The sequence below is a fragment of the Triturus cristatus genome, chromosome 12 (assembly GCF_964204655.1).
Source record: "Triturus cristatus chromosome 12, aTriCri1.1, whole genome shotgun sequence".
In the NCBI taxonomy this organism is placed as follows: domain Eukaryota; kingdom Metazoa; phylum Chordata; class Amphibia; order Caudata; family Salamandridae; genus Triturus; species Triturus cristatus.
In genome coordinates, this window is record NC_140595.1 from 755,334,770 (window position 1) to 755,352,525 (window position 17,756).

A 17,756-nucleotide genomic window follows, 5' to 3' on the forward strand; every position below is an offset into this window, starting at 1 on the left:
GCCTTGGACAAGGAGCGGGTATTCGGAAATTTTCTGGTGCGGTCTCCGGCACCGTCAAATTCGGTGTGGCCTTCGGCTTTCCCATTGTGCTGTGTGCGAGGATTCTCCGCACATCGGGTGTTGTGCGTATCCAAGCTGATTGCAGCGAACCCACCGGTCGGCGTGGCACGCAGTTGGTGGACCGAGTGGTCCTCCGGAGATTGCCGCCACCTACAGTGAAGAGGCGCGGAGAAGGGGAACAAGCGCAAGCGGCCAGGAGCTGGGCACACAAGTGACCAGCAAACTGCACCCAATCTAATTGGGCTGCTTCCGCGGAGTCATTGGGCACACTCTCGGTGGTCAGCACTAAGGGTGACCGTGCTCCTCACGCTCACACCCACCACTCCCCACCATGTGTAGTCCTCAGTGGCCCGGACCGTTATAGGCTCCCGCCCAATACTGCTTAAACAGGCTGTGCTGGGCCACACCACACAGGCAGAGTCTGCAGAGAGGAGCAGAGGGGCGGCCGTGCAGACATGATGCATCTCCTTCCTCAGCACAGTGCCCTTCCCTTTCCAATCCCAGTTGTGCTGGAGAGTATCCTCGTCAGTTGCTACTGGGCGAGGGAGGTTTTTTAAATATGCAGAGCAAACCCGGGCACGCAGGCTGCCACAGCCACCATGTTAAGGCCAGGCACGCTCCTTTTATACTGCAGCAGCTGGGCAGAGGTAAGGATGCGATGGCTCCCCCCTACAGGCAGCGGTCTACCTCCTCACAGTCCCAGTCAGCCATGGAGTCCATCAGGAGTCCATCAGGTGCCATGTTACAACCAGGCAGCCCCGAAGGTCTAATGTCACCAAAATCAATGTTGGGGCCGTAGCGAGACGGCACCCACTCGCTGACCATCGGTAGGGGGCGGCGTGTAGCTCCCCACTGCTGCGTTTTCAGTCAATTTGTGTCTGGTCCCTCGGCAGCCTTATCAATGCGTTGGTTGGAGAAGGAGGCAGTTCCCGGTCGCTTTCCCGGACCTACACATTCCATGGGTCCCACGGCGATCCCAGCTGGTGCTGACAATAGGTATGCCGCTACACAGGCGCGCAACACCCATTGGGCTCACCGGGCTTCAGCCCCCCCCCCCGTCATGTGTGTCAGCCCGGCTGAGACAGCCTCGCGGGCTGGCGTCCGTTTAATTGCAGCCGCACCCGAGTACTTCACAGGTCTTTAAAAGACCATTTACTCGTTAATGAGGCTTTTGTTGTGTTTTCACCCCTTCTTACAGCCACTCTGCCTATGGTTGAAAGACTTAGCCCCCCCCGAAATCTTCTTCAGCCCCCCCCTGAAATTTGGCTCTAGTTTCCCGCCAGCCGCTACACTACCCCTCCAACGTGAGACCTGCGCCCCGTAGGTTGTGCTACATGAGCCACACGATCAGTCGCGGGCTCCGCCGATTGAAGGCAGGCGCCGGAGGGGGACAGGCGCCATCTTGTTTCTGGAGCCGATATTAGTTGAAACTACTTTTCCTAGACAGCCCGTACAAAACAGGGCTCAATCGCCGACACCAGGCTCTCTCTATGTTCATGCACTGGGGTGCCGATTTTCAGCAGGTTGCGGCGCAATGTGACAGGCGAGGTTCCTGCCCATGTGCAGAGCCTCAGCAGATCATGTGTGCCACCGTAGCCTGGTTGGCCACACCCCCCGCTGGCCAGAACTACATAAGGCTGCACTATTGATTGCGTAAACTTAGACCATGCACCAAATGTATACTGTTGCCTGGTTTGTATTCATACAATGATCTCTAAGTATATTAAGAGAAAATATTGACATGAGGTGATACACATCCCATTTTTAAATGTAGTGTTTCACTAAGGTCAGTAACTTTACACACCTATTATTAAGCATCTATTATTCACCAAGAAACCTGTAAATTATCCAGGTCTTTACATGTAAACGTTATGTTCTGAAATTGGTAGTGGGGCTAATAATGGAAGGTTGGTTTTAAAATCAAAAGGCTCAAGGTGTATTCTATGTATTTGGTGAATTCCTTTCTCACATTTATGATCTCACTTTCGGCTTCCAAACTAAAAATATATGATATAAAATTGTATTCCCTTTAATATGGCTACATAAAATCATGCTTGTTATGCACGTCCTTTGCAGACCCACATAGATGTACAACAAAGCTTCATAACATTCTCCTGGAGCTCACCGTGTTGTGTAGAAAATATTTCTATTAACAGAATTTATGAATACAGTTATATAGGAGTTGCTGCAACTTATTAGTCAAAACATTTCACTTCCAGACCGTGTAAAACAAAAGTGAGAATGAGCATGCTGTGAAGTCTTAATAATATACCCTCCCACAATAATACCTGCTTGTGTGTATTGATAATGCAAAAGAGAAGGATGGTGTTTGCACCGCGCAAACTTGAATTTCCACTATGTCAATTTTGATGGCATTTGTCTCAAACTGAGGCCAAAATCAGAGAAGAGAACATTTTTCAAACCATGAATGTTTATTAACAAACTAGTAAAGTTATAATCTCAAACCAAATAGTTTAAACATGAATAAATAGACATTTGAATACAGGAAATTCAATTCAGCAAATCCAGGTACATGTTAATAAGGACAGCAAATGCAAAGTGAGATAATATTCTGTTCTCTTCAAAGGGAACTCCCCAATGTTAAGCTCAGGTTGAGGGAAAATGTGGAAATTCTTTGAAGCAGCAGATGTAAGCAGATGTAGCAATGCAAGTAGAATCAAATGAAGGTTCTGATCGAGAAAGGAGAAATGCACTTGCTCTAGAAAGTACATCTATGATCAGGAATAGAAAGTTCTTTGGATCTCACACTGGATAGAGACGGGATATCCACCTGCATAGGGAGACAGGGGCAGGTCTGACAACTAAAATCATTTCGCACAATCAAAACATGACATTCTATCTGAGAAATACATTCCACGGATTATCATAGAGTAAGAACTAATCATAAATCTGTGTGCTCTATGTGTATGGTGTCAACCTCCTTCTTACTGATAATACAATGCCAGATTCTTCCCTCACTGCGGCCTTCACAATGTCTCACAAAGCAGGATCCACCGCCTCTGCCTGCCATCCCGTGCAGGTGCAGAGAATCATCATCCAGCCAATAAATTGCAAAACAAATTACCTTCAGACAACAAATTAAAAATTCTTTGACAAGTGACTCTGGTGCCTAAAACAGAAGGATGGTTATTGTAGTAATGATTCCCTGGTAACCATGTGAACATTCTAGAATACTAATACATCAGAGTGCAGGTAGGCTGCAGCATTAACAAATTACACATGTTACAATACAACATATCTTCTCTTCCTCTAAAAAACCAAAAAAAAATAAAATAAAATAAAACAAACACAAATTCATACAAAGTTCATGACCTAAATCTAGCGGGCTTAAGAACTTTCCTTGTTAAAATAAACACAAATTCATACAAAGTTCATGACCTAAATCTAGCGGGCTTAAGAACTTTCCTTGAGCTCTTCCTCAATTGAATTTGATCACACACAGGAACAGAGCTACTTGACGGACAAGGAACCACATCAGAATCCCGAACTTTAACCACTCTATTGAGATTCCACCAATGTCCCCCATCAACCATCACGGCATTACCAAGAATTTTGATGACTTTAATAGGACGACTAAATTTGCTGTCACCCTTCTTAGCATGAATACCGCTTTTGATTTTAACAGAATCACCTACTTCTAAAGAAGTCACTTTAACACCCTTGCGGGAATCAAACCAAACTTTCTGTTTGGATTGTGAAGCAGACAGATTCTCACTCACCATAGATAGTAAATGAGCGATATCTGATTCAGACCTAACCCATTTATTCATCCAAGCAGGTCTGAAACTGGAGTTGGGTTTACGTCCTCTTAACACCTCAAAGGGTGATATTTTTGTAGCAGAATGGGGCGTGGTTCTGTAAAACCAAACCATGGCATTAAGTGCTTTGCAAACATCATGTCCACCAGCTCTAGCCCATTTAACACATTCTCCTACTACTCGATTCATCCTCTCCACCAAACCATTGCTCTGTGGGTGATAAAGTGAGCTCTTATGATGTTTTATCCCACAGTCTTTTAGAAAAGACTCAAATTCAGTACTGATAAATTGCTTCCCGTTGTCTGAAATTAATATTTCTGGAAACCCCTCTCTCAACCACACATCCTTGAGAAAATCTATGATCGCCAATGAGTTGGCCTCTTTCACCAATTTAATCTCTGGCCATTTAGAAGTGTAATCCATAAGGACAAGTATAAAACGAGAACCTCCCGGGAGGACCTCGTAAGGACCCATCACATCAATTCCCAATTTGGACCACGGGCTTTTTGGGCATTCAATGGGCTTTAACGGAGGAACAGCCACTTTCAAACTCTTGTCAGCAGAGCTACAAACACAACAGTTGGCCACCATAACATCAATTTCGGAATCCATCCCTGGCCACCAATACACATCCCGGATGCGCCGCTTAGTAAGCGTTGAACCCAGATGGCCCTCATGAGCTCTTTCAATAACAGTTTTGCGAAAACAAGTAGGAGGAACAAATTTGTCATTCCTAAGTAATAAACCATCTTCAATGGAAAGTTCATCCTCAACCTTCCAGAAAGGTTGCAGGGCAGGAGAAAGTGCTTTTTCTCTTGGCCACCCATTCTTGACAAAATGAGTTACTTCACATAATACATTATCTGACCCCATTGCTTGTTTCCAAGAATCCTCTGAACCAAGATTTAAAACAGGTAAATCCAGTACAGCAACCAAACAATCATCACAATCCTCATTAACAAATTCCTCCAGACTCACATCGTCCATCTCACTGTGCTTGATGGGAAAACGGGATAGAAAATCCGCCCTCCCATTTTTCCCACCAGGAATATGTTGTACGGAAAACTGATACTGAAGAAGTTTAGTGACCATGCGCATAATTCTGGGAGAACAGCACTTGCTCAAACTTCCACCCAAGATATTTACCAATGGCTTGTGATCTGTCAAGAGCGTAAACCTTTTCCCCCAAATATACGGCCTAAACTTTTCAATGGCCCATGTACAGGCAAGTAACTCCTTTTCAATAACCGAATACTGAAGTTCAGGAGTCCTCAGAACCCTTGACGCAAAACAAATAGTGTGTTCAAGATTATTTACCATTTGAGTCAATGTCGCACCCAAACCCACCTGACTTGCATCAACAGTGACACAGCATGGCAAACTCGGGTCAAACGGTTTGAGTACAGGACCTTCACTCAAAGTAGTTTTCACAAACTTAATAGCCACAGAACAATCATGACACCAATCAAATTTGACCCCTTTTTTTAAGAGATTGCTTATAGGCCGGACAATAGTGGCAAAATTTGGAATAAATTGAGAGTAATACTCACATAGACCCAATAGTGACTTAACCCCTGCTTTATCTATTGGATCCGGCGCCTCCACAATAGCTTGGAGTAGACCCGGCCGTGGACTGACTCCTTCATGGGAAATAACATGTCCCAAATATTCTACTTTAGAACACAAGAATTTACACTTGGATTCTTTAACAATCACACCGCGTTTTTTGAAGAGGGTCAACACTTTATCTAAAGCAAGATCGTGAGATGAAATATCTTTACCAAAAATCAGAACATCATCCTGAAATACAAGGACACCATCAAGATCTCTAAGCATGTTCCCCATTATCCTCTGAAAGACGGAGGCTGCAGACGCTAGTCCAAAAGGCATGCGACAGTAACGAAACGTACCTAAAGGCGAAACAAACGCAGTTAGATGTCGTGATTCAGGATCCAGTTCTACCTGATGGTATGCACTGGCTAAATCTAATTTAGAAAAATACCGTGCACCTTTTGTTGAAGCAAACAAATCACTGATTTTGGGTAAGGGGTGGGAATCTACCCAAATCTCTTTATTTAGGGACCTCAAGTCGACACAGACACGAAGATCCCCTCCCCTTTTCCTCGCGACAACTAATGGAGAAAGCCATAACGAAGAGTCTGTAGGCTCGATAATTCCTTTGGCACACAAGTCTTTTAATTCCTTTTCCAAATCGTCCCTAACACTAAAAGGAACACCTCTTAGTTTGTGTTTGATGGGGAGAGCACCTTCTTTTACAATAATCTTGTGTCTAAAACCTTTAATCTTCCCCAGTTTACTACTGAAAACCTCAGGATACTTTTCTTTCCATTGAGAACTAGAGTCTTCACAATCCACAACTAACACTTGTTCTTTTTCACCTGGTCTCAATATTATTCGAAAAAGGCCTTGGTGAAACCACCCTAGAATATTGAGACCTTTTACGGCAACATAAACTTTCCCTTGAATCCTCCTCCCTCTGAACTGCAATTCGTCTTCAAAATATCCCAAAAGATCTATTTTACGTCCTTCGTAGGAGACAGGAGAACGATCAGGAGGACATAAGGGTTGAGAACCCTGCCATGTTTCTTCAAACAATTTTTGAGTAATCATAGTGATCTTTGCCCCAGAATCAACCAACAACTTTACAGTGCGTTCTCCAATCGTGATATCAACAATGGGGTCAATGCAAGAAGAAGGATCGCCAGTGACAACATTTGGGGAGCATTTGGAATTGATTGAGTCTGACTCATTCTCATTCCACACAACAGAGACAACTTCCAAATCTGACTCTGCGTCAGACTCCACACTACAAACAGCAGGTTTACTTGTATTTTTCTTTTTTAAACAAACTTTCGCAAAATGCCCCATCTTTTTGCAGTAATTACACATAACATTGTTTGCAGGACACCGCGAGCCTTTACTATGAGGAGGGTTCCCACATCTGATACACATATTTTTAAAAGAAGTTTTGGTAGGATTATTAAAATCTGTGTTAGACTTTGGAGATTGCTGAACTAGCTGTGCAGGTTTACCACGAAGTTTTGAATTACTATTAGTGCTAACAGCATTAATGTTATCTTGTGGTTTGTCATCAAGCTCTTTAATAGAAACCATAGAGATCTCTATGTTTTTGGCAATTTTTATGATTTCATCTAGAGATGGATCCCCCAAGGTTAACAGTTTTTGACGAATATTTTTATCTTTGCATTGGCACACAAACTGATCCCTAATTAATTGATCAGTGAAATTTTCAAATTTGCACTCAGCTGCCAATCTGCGTAAAACTGATATGTAACCATCAACATCCTCCCCTTCCATTTGTTTTCTTTTGAAAAACTTATGCCGCAATACCATAAGGCTAGGCTGCTTATCAAATCTTGTTTTTAATTTGATAACCGCCTCTTGATACTCGTCAATACCATTTAATTCATCTTCAGAGAGAGATGGTAAGTGTTTATGAATTGACCTTCCTTCAAATCCTAAGGAGTGTAGGAGAAGACATTTTCTCCTCTCTGCACTAAAACGTAACGCACCAATGGCTCCTAGATAAGTTTGGAAAGCATCATGCCAGATTTCCCATCTAACAGGAGGATCGCCTGGTGATTCAAGGAATGACGGTGGAGGGTTAACAGATTGCATGGTGCACAATTCGACTAAAGATGGAACAGTTGGGAAAGAAATGGTGTCTGATTATAGCAACTCAATAGTAAAAAAAAACTCAAAAGGGGTATCAGAAGTTGCATTCATACATAAGTAACCCAGAAGAATAGAACAATTTTACTAAATATTGTCACCAATAAAACAACACACATGTAGTGGTAAAAAGTATGATGTGCGTGTCACCGAATGTCAGTAACACGCAAATGTTTCTCCCTTATCGTTCTCCTGTGCAACGTTCTGAAATGGTGTGCGAATCACCGAATTTTAGTGAACGCGACAAAAAAAAAAAAAAAATCACTCGGTGTGCGTGTCATCGTACATCGTGTCATCCGATGTTGTGAACCAGGAAGGTGTGCGTATCACCGCAAAGCCAAGACACGCGTTGTCAAGGAGATGAAAAGAAGGTGTGCGTGTCACCGCAAAGCCAAGACACGCGTTGTCAAGGAGATGACAAACAAAGCTTTCCTCCAATCACCGAGTTCGTCAAAGATGACGTTAGACGTACAGCACGTTGAGAAGGAAGAATGCTGATGCTGGCATGGGTCTTCGAAACTGGAACACGGTGAGCGCGATGCTGCAAAGCGCGAGGGCACAGAATGGCGTTTTTTGAAAGAAGCCAAAGGTGAGCGCGAGCAAGTATTAACAACAGCTGATATTGCGTAAACTTCTTTTTTAAGGAAATAAACGCTGAAACTTGCAGGCAGTATAGAAAGTAGGCACAATAAAGCCGCAGACTCCCATCAAAGCGCAGCACCCAGCGTCAATAACTGCAAACTGTAATCCAAGCTCCCCGTAACAGTCAATATTGAAAAAGAGGAAACTCGCTCTGTGTTCCTTTAAAATGTCTTATGTATTCCTTAAGGGAACTGTCTCTCCACGAAAATAACAAGGCAGCGCAGCTTAAGAGAAAAAGTACCTTTACCAGAAGACAGAAAGAGTTCTTCTTCAATTGAAACGGATTCTTGATTGAAGGAAATTTCTGAATAAAAGGTTCTCCAATGGCTGCATGGGTTCTTGTATGTAGCTAAGATCGTCGCCAATATTTTGTAGTAATGAAGCCAATCCAAGTAGTGTTGAGTTGGTAGTTTATTAGCTACATACAGAGCAGAGAGACAGGACCCACACTGCCAACAGCTCCAGTCTGAATGTCATCACACATTCCCTGGTAACCATGTGAACATTCTAGAATACTAATACATCAGAGTGCAGGTAGGCTGCAGCATTAACAAATTACACATGTTACAATACAACAGTTATGTACACCAAGCAAAAACTACAACGTTGTTTTTAAAGTGGAGTCGGGCACCTGGGCCTGGTCATGTCAATGTTAGGATACACTCCCAAATACAGCTTTTTGATTGCACTAAATCTAAATATAAAATACTGTGTGCATGTTGCAAGTTAACATATTATTAAAAAAGATGATGCTTTTGTCAAACCAGTGTTTATTTAAAACTAATTGAATAAGAATATTATAACCAGAATAGGTAACAGACCTCTTGCATGCATCATACACAAGGAAATACAGCACAGACCACAATAGTGTAGTCATAAAATATTATATTGGAAAATGTGAGGAATCAGGATTTTTTAACTTGGCAGGTGTTGTGTGAATTCACATTGGATTTTGACTTCCTAAATTTAAGCACAGACAACAAAACTATTAACTATAGGTCCAATCTACTGGCAGATTTATTAGATTATCATCAATGTTTAGTAGGAGAATTCCCGAAGTGCCTTTTCTGTTACACATAAGTAGCTGGAATTTAATCACAGCCTTTATTTTTCCCACACATCTTTAAGGGAACGTACCCAACATAAATGAGTTTGCCAAAAAAGAATCTTGTAAATTGAGAAAATAAGGATGCAAATTAGTAGTTAGAAGGTTAAAAGCGTATAAAAAAGGGATGATTGGATCCAAACTCGGAAGTAACATACAAATAATAAAGTATTATTTCTCAAATATTTTGGCCACAGATTAAACTGGCACACATGGGATTATATTCTTGAGAAGAGCACTGCACCTCTAAATTAGATGCAGACACTTTTACACACATTGAGGGTTTGTTTGAAAACAATGCCATTTTGTACTCATGTATTGGAAATCATTGATCTAGCTAGAGGCACAAGGTTGGATAGGCCAGCTTTATGAGACAATTTATATTACTTTCCTCTTAAAAGCAGGTTTATATGTGGTTGTACATGGTGAGTTATTTGAGCCTTTTTCGTATAAAAGGCAGGTTTTGGGAGACTGCAATTAAGATGTATCATCTAACAAACAGTGTTGGTTATTGAAAACGCTGTTGCTTTTTAGGCGAGAGAGAATATATTTTAAAAAATTAGATATGGAAGCAATAAATGACGACATTTGCAATCACACAGATGACATCTGTATTGTTGTGTGTTTTATGCACAAACTGTTAATCATTTATTACACTTGGATATATTTCTCATCTATTATTACTTTAGAAATCACTAGAATTTATGTTTGTTAAATAAGTTGTTGTTTGATTTTATTAAAAATGCAGGTCAGCTATATCTCAACCAGTGGTCTCCTCAGTGATCGGAATCAGTTCCCTTCCTTTTTCCGGACCATCCCCAGTGATAAATCCCAGTCAATTGGGCTGGCACAGCTTGTGATAAACTTTGGCTGGACTTGGGTGGGTCTCCTTGCCCTTGACACTGAATATGGTCAACAAGCTAGTCATACCCTGCAGCAAGAACTGGCTAATGCTGGGGTGTGCATTGTCTTTTCTGAGACAATTCTCACATCTGTAGCTCACAAGAATGCCTATCACATTGTGCAGGTGATCAAACACTCATCTGCTAGGGCAATTGTTATATTTTCTAGTGAAATTCACCTTCTCCCTATTGTTGATGAAATGTTGAGACAGAATGTCACTGGGAAGATCTGGATTGCCAGTGAGTCTTGGTCAACATATGCGCTCTTATCTACAGCAAAATACCAACAAATCCTGGCTGGGACAATTGGGTTTGCAATCCGCAGTGGAGCAATGCCTGGATTTAAGGAGCATCTAAACAGCATTCACCCTTCAAGGTATACAGAGGACACTTTTATGTTACTATTTTGGGAGGAAGCTTTTGGCTGTAAGTGGTTAAACAACACAAATATTTTGCATTCTTGGAACAGCACAATAAAACTGTGCACGGGAGTTGAGAGTTTGGAGAGTCTTCACACTAACTACGATGCCTCCAGTTTTAGAGCAGAATACAATGCTTACACTTCAATGTATGCTATTGCTTCAGCTTTGAAGGATCTGATGTCCTGCAAGAGTGGAAGAGGACCATTCAACCATGATACATGTGGAGATGTCAAGAATTTCTCGCCTTGGCAAGTAGGAACATCTGCTAGAAGCTAAGAAATTGTTGCATGATGCCTCTTTCAAGAAAGTTATTGAATAATTAATGCAAATATGGAATTCAGTAGCTACCAAACAATCAAAAAGAAGTGGTGTTTCACAGTATTAGCTCCAACCTAACAGACAAGCTATTAATAAGAGATATCCTATATCCCATCTCCTACTGTTTCCACAAATGTTCATCAAGGGCAGCCCAAAATTAGTATTTGAGAATCCTCACTTACCTAGTTGGCATGCTTCATTTTTGGGTTCACATTTCACACTAGGCAGGTGTTGCAATGCTTAGCGGGCCCCACCGACCCCAGAGAGGTGAGGGCACTTTTAATGTACGTTCTTTTCACTTACCATTGCCATGATCCATGCATAAGTTATGTGATAGGTGCTTGTGAACAATGAGTGAAATAGTTGTGAAAATTAAAATTGAATTAGAAATCCCCCATGCTTTCAATGTATTTCGTGGGGATTCATGCTAAGATTAAAAACAGTCTACATGTGCTAGTCTACTTGTTTCACACTTCTGAAGGTGCCCAAATGTCAAGTTGGCAGAAAGGTAAAGCTTGTTTCAGAAAGCGAACTTTTTTTTAAATGGTGTAAATCCGTTCAGTAGTTTTTGAGAAACTCAAAGAATAAGAGTCAAAAAATGAATTTCCCATAGAAAACTTTGTGCAAGGCTAGAGACAAAACTACTGACCGGAATTACCTCAAATGTGGCAAAAGGGTATTGCCTGGATCAGAAAGCAACCTTTTTTTAAATGGTGTAAATCCGTTCAGTAGTTGCTGAGAAATTAGAAAAATAAAAGTTTCAATATCTGGGTGGAGCCTAAGTCCCATGCACAAACTTCACTGTGATTGGCTTTCAACACTCCAAACCAGGAAGTGTTGGCAGCCATCTTGTGACTCGGTAGAAGCGAGTCATCAGAAAACAGAGAAACAAAGGTATAAAACAAGAGAGGGGGGCAGGGTAGAAACACCCTGACCCCTAGGCCTGCTCAGGGGGTCCCAGAAGGACCCTCAGGGCCAAAGAAAGCATTAAAAAAAAAAAATCTGCGGAATTCGCACTGGTCTCGCGTGATCCCACGTTGAACCCGGGGTGGGCTAGGTCCCGGAGGCATTTCTTAAAAAATTATAACGGGGGCTCGCTGGGGCTGCGAGGGCCCGCAGGGGTCCCCACAGACCCGGGGCTTCACTCATGTTGGGAGGGGGGGTTGCACGGCCCCCCTCCTGGGGCCCTCCATGTGCTTATAACTTTGGCGTCGTTTGACGAATCTTTACTAAATTTTCCAGAAAGTTTCTCTTTTTTGATCAGCTCATATCTTGAAAGTTTAGGGGATGGTTCTGAGGACATACAAGGTTGGTTGTTGATTGAAAGCAAGTTTATTGTGAGATATTTGCACGCACAACTGGAGCCATCCAGCTGCGAAGACATATTAAAAGGTGATTAGTCAAGGGGGGCTGAGAAAAAAGGGGGGGTCCAAAACAGTGTTTTCTCAATGCGTTTTCCACAGGAAACTTTAGACAAGGCTACAGGTCAAACTGCTGAACGGAAATACGCCAAATTTGGCAGGGAGAAAGGTCTTGGTCCAGAAAGCGCACTTTTGTTAAAATGGTGTAAATCCGTTACGTAGTTTTTGAGATATTAAAGGAAAAAAAGATAGATATATATCTGGACGGTGCCTAACTCCCGAGCATGAGCTTGCCTCTGATTTGTTGCTAACACTTCAAACCAGGAAGGGATAGCAGCCATCTTGTGCCTCGCATCGAGTGAAAATATAAAAGAAAGGTCCTGGGGAAATTTAATATACCGGAGCTCTGTCTGTGCGAGATACCTCTTTTACGCTGCGTCTCCCTACATCAGCAGGTAATGCACCATTTTCCTCCATCAACAGCATACCTCCAACAACATTCTTGGGCCCGCAAGTCTCCCTCTGCGAACCACTTGTCGGCTCACAGCTCTTTGGGTGCGAGCTCTCGGACCCTCAGTTGCATCTGTGAAGCCAAGACTGGAAATATACCGCAGGTCTCGCTCTGCGAGATACCCTGTTCACGCTCCCTCTCCCCACATCACTTTTCCTCAGCTATCCTTTTGGAAGCCGAAGGCCCGCACCTTTCCCTATACCAGTCGACCCTCAGGTGTTCCTCTATGAGCTGGCCCGCAGCTCTCCCTCTGCAAACTGATGGGTCGCTATTCTCCCTCTATGAGCCTGCCAGTCGGCTCGCAGCTCTTCATCTATGAGCCAGCCCACCGGCTCATAAGTCTCTGAGAACAGATGAAATGTAGGCAACAATCATGCAGGTCGGACACCCAACACTGCTCCGACATCCCCCAGCAGGAGCTCCTTGTCTGCCATCCCCCCTCACCCCCACCCCCACAAACAAATGTGACAGTCACGTTAGGTTGGACAAATAAGAATCTTAGTCATGTATGGTTTTAAATATAAAACATTTTTTTTAAATAAAACAACAAATAAAACTATGTACGTCATGCGTCACGCAAAGGAGAAAGAGAAAGAGTAAGGGAGAGAGAGAGAAATAACGAAAGAGTGAGAGAGGAAAACAAAGACAAAGAAAGAGAGACAGAGTGAGAGAGAGAAAGAGAGAAACAGTGTGAGAGAGAGGAAGAGAGAGAGAGAAAGAGTGAGAGAGGAGAGAAAGAGTGAGAAAGAGGAAGACAGAGAAAGAGTGAGAGAAAGAAAGTGTAGGATACAAGGAAAAGAGAGAGAGAAAAACAGTGTGAGAAAGAAGAAGAGAGAGAGAGAAAGAGTAAGAGAGAGGAAGAGAGAGAAAGAAAGAATGAGAGAGAGGAAGAGACAGATAAAGAGAGAAAGTGTGTGAGAGAGAAAGGAAGAGATGGAGAGGGAGAGGAAGTGTTGACACTCCAAAAAATCTTCGCAGCTCACCTTTCTGCCACCAATGTGTCTTCAATAAGCCTGGGCGAAGCACTACGCTACGCTCGCGTAGTTTGCGAAGTTCGCGCTACTTCGCACTACGCGAACTGCACGTAGCACAGTGCGAACACGCGTAGCGTAGTGTTGCGTAGTGCTGCGGTCATTTTTTGCTTGCTCGCGGTCCTCAACGTCAAGTTGGCGACCGCGAGCAAGCAAAATGACATCCCGGCGAGACTTTTTCCTTGTTCGCGATCAGCAACTTCAAGTTGGCGATCGCGAGCATGGAAAATAAACCTCCCGGCGAGATTCCCAACGCGAGGAGGTCAGGTTTCTCATTGCGATGGTCGCGTATGCTCGCGACCACTCGCGATGAGAAACTACCTGTTCGCATTGAGAAAGCTGAAGCTCGAGTAAAAATCTACTCGAGCAGCAGAAAACTACAGCTCGCACTGTGCAAGATGCCATTTTCAATGATTGCACAGTGCCGGTTGCTTGTCCGCACTGTGCAATCATTGAAAACGACATCTGGCACAGTGCGAACAAGGTACTACGCAGTTCGCGAAGTGCTACGCGTAGCTCGCATAGTGCGAACTTCAATTTGCGTAGCTTCGCGAAGTGCTACTTCGCGAACTACGCCCAGGGTTAGTCTTCAACCACATGCCGGGACATAGTGAACCCTCAAGTTTAGTCATCTGAAAGATAGTATAGAATTAGTAATTGCAGAGTACATACAACTGCATACGCCTAATTCTCTATTTCGGCAATGAGCACTCAGGCAGCTGCAGCCCATCCACTCCCACTGCTCAGATGTGTCTGTGCACTCTTGTGCGCCCAGGCTGCTGCACACTATCCACTCCCACCGCCCAGAGGTGACTGCCCACTGCTGCGTAAAGAAGCCTCTCTGCTCACCTTCTGCCACTGCTGTGTTTGTAAGAGGGTGCACCACGTGTCAAAGCAACTTTCTGAGGTGTTGTCAGGATAGCCACGCATCATCGCAAGTTCTTCACGCATTCAGCTGTGGTGGTGTTGGGGGACATCGATTTGTGACTCACAGCCTGTTAGATAAAAAGCAAGATATGATTGTGTGTCATGCGTCCATCAAAGGAGAGAGAAAGAGAGAGAGAGAGAAAGAAATAGTGAGAGGAATACAGAGAGAAAAAGAAATAAAGAGTGAGATGAAGACAGAGAGAAAGAGAGAAACAGTGGGAGTGAGAGGAAGAGAGAGATAAAAAGAAAGAGTGAGAGGAAGACAGAGAGAAAGAGTGAGAGAGGCGAAGAGAGAGAGAAACAGTGAGAGAGAAGAAGAGAGAGAAAGTGTGAGAGAGAGGAAGAGAGAGAGAGAAAGAGTGAGAGAGAGGAAGAGAGAGAGAGAAAGAGCAAGAGAAATAAAGAGAGAGAGAAAGAGTGAGAGTGAGGAAGAGAGAGAGAGAAATAGTGAGATAACAGGACAAGAGAAAGATAGAAACAGTGTAATAGAGGAAGAGAGAGAGATACAGTGTGGGAGAGAGGAAGAGAGAGAGAGAGAAAGAGTGAGAGAGAGGAAGAGAGAGAAAGAAAGAATGAGAGAGAGAGGAAGAGAGAGAGAAAGAGTGTGAGAGAGAGAGAGAGAGAAAGGAAGAGATGGAGAGGGAGATTGAGTGTTGACACTGTGTAGAAAATCCTCACAGCTCACCTTTCTGCCACCGGTGTGTCTACAACCACGTGCCAGGATATAGGGCAGCCCTCAAGCTTAGTCATCTGAAACATAGTATGGAATCAGTAATGGATGAGTACATTTCAACTGCGCACACCTAAATCGCTGTCCCGCCTTTGTGTATCCAGGCTAGTGTACCCCATCCACTTTCACTGCCCGGAGGTGTCTACCCACTGTTGTACACCCAGGCTGCTGCACCCCATCCACTCCCACTGCCCAGAGGTGTATGACAGCCACTGCGTACCCAGGCTGCTGCACCCCATGCACTCCCACTGCCCGGAGGTGACTGCCTGCCGCTGCGTACCCAGGCTGCTGCACCCCATCCACTCCCACTGTCCAGAGGTGACTGCCCGCCGCTGCGCAAACAAGCCTCTCTGCTCACCTTACACCACTGGCGTGTGTCGAAGAGGGTCCACCACATGCCGAAGAAACTTCCTCACTCATTGTGTACACGCAGCGGAGCTCACAATTCAGGTTGAGTGTTGATTGCAGGATGGCCATGCATCATTGCAGGCCTGATAGACAAATAGCAAGATAAGATTGTGCATCATGCATCCATCAAAAGAGAGAAAAAGAGAGATAGAGAGAGAAAGAAAGACTGAGAGGAAGACTGAGAGAAAAAGAAAGAGTGAGAGGAATACAGAGAGAAAGAGAGAAGCAGTGAGAATGAGAGGAAGAGGGAGAGAAAAAGAAAGAAAGAGTGAGAGGAAGACCGAGAGAAAGAGAGAAAGAGTGAGAGAGATGAAGAGAGAGAGAAACAGTGAGAGAGAGGAAGAGAGAGAGAGAGAAAGAGTGTGAGAAAGTGGAAGAGAGAGAGAAAGAGAGAAACAGTGTGAGAGGAAGAGAGAGAAAAAGAGTGTGAAGGAGAGAATGAAGAGATGAAGAGGGACAGTAAGTGCCCATACTGTGGATAAAACCCTCACATCTCACCTTTATGACACCGCTGTGTCTCCAACCACGTGCCGGGACCTAGTGGAGCCCTCAAGCTCCCACATCTGAAACATAGTACAGAATTAGTAATGGCAGAGTATATATGACTGCGTACGCCTAAATTGCTGTGCCGCCGCTGCACACCCAGGCTGCTGCACCCCATCCACTCCCGCCGCAGAGACGTATTTGCCCACCGCTGCGCACCCAGGGCTCACTGCTCACCTTTTCACTGACAGGGCCCCCTCCACATCATGCAGCCGCGCTCCGCAAGCCTACAAGTCTTACATTTGGTGCTGCATCTTGATTTTTCCATGGCAGAGGACATACTAGTGCACCTATCATCATCGCAGGTTGCACAGCCGCTCTGTCCGTGCGGTGCCACTAACTCAGTGACCAGTGAGGCCACACACGTGGGCGTAGTCCCCCCTGTTCGATGGTTCAGGCCTATATGAGGTGTCCGGACCACCAGGATGGGCCATCACAGTGCATGTGGTGGGAGCAACTCTAAAATGGCGTGGAGCACGTGTGCCTGGTCTTATTTATTGGCAGGGTCACGTGTCCTGTGATGCCTGTGCTGGATGGGTGTGGTGTGGGTGTATACCAGCCATGAGGGAGTGGCTGTGACATAATGACAACTAGACCTGTGACCAGTAGATCACTACAATGAAAATCTGGGCCATGTAGCGTTGTTGTCCTTTCCTGTAAGCGTAAGCAGAGTGGGCTGGCGTATGCTAGTCCTGTGTGAGGCTGTGAAGAATGACTCTGGAGCTATGGGCGTGGCTCCATCGTGAGCTGTATGAAGGATCATCTGATGCCATGCGGGTGTTCTTGTTGTAGTGCTGCCGTCACCCGGGTCGCAAGCGTCAATGTGTTACTCTGTGAGCCAAGTCCCACAACATGGCCAACATGGAAGGTACGGGGAATCACTGACCCTACATTGATCCATAGTTCCACACAAGAAAGATGGTGTACATGACACATCTGTGTGGATCTGAATGTTTATTGCACATTCATTGGAGTATTGCAGCTGTAGCAATACAGGGCCATGCAAAGTCCAAATTTCAATTAAAGACAAGCTCGTTGTGAGTGTTAGGCTGCACTAACATATGCACTTATACAATCACTCTGCCAATCCCCACGCACTTATAAATTCACTATACACTCTCCTTACAGTACTATAATCATCCAGTCTCTATGTACATACTTGTACAATGACCGAGACAAAGTTACAAAAACAAAGTTTTCTCCCACTGTCAAAGGTAAGTTGGTTGCATACGCTGTCCAGAGCACAATGTAATGTGGTAGGGCCCAGGGGCAGCATGTTGCATACATAATGAACACATGTACA

At 44.2% G+C, this 17,756-nt stretch overlaps 1 protein-coding gene across 1 annotated transcript in view; it reads left to right on the plus strand.

Annotated features, from left to right (window-relative positions):
- Positions 1-17,756, plus strand: part of LOC146782715 (vomeronasal type-2 receptor 26-like) — a 120,876-nt gene that overhangs the window by 23,185 nt on the left and 79,935 nt on the right. Inside the window, exon 3 of the mRNA XM_085637203.1 lies at positions 10,049-10,876. Coding sequence (XP_085493329.1) covers positions 10,049-10,876 — 828 coding nt within the window. The remainder of the gene's footprint in view (positions 1-10,048; positions 10,877-17,756) is intronic.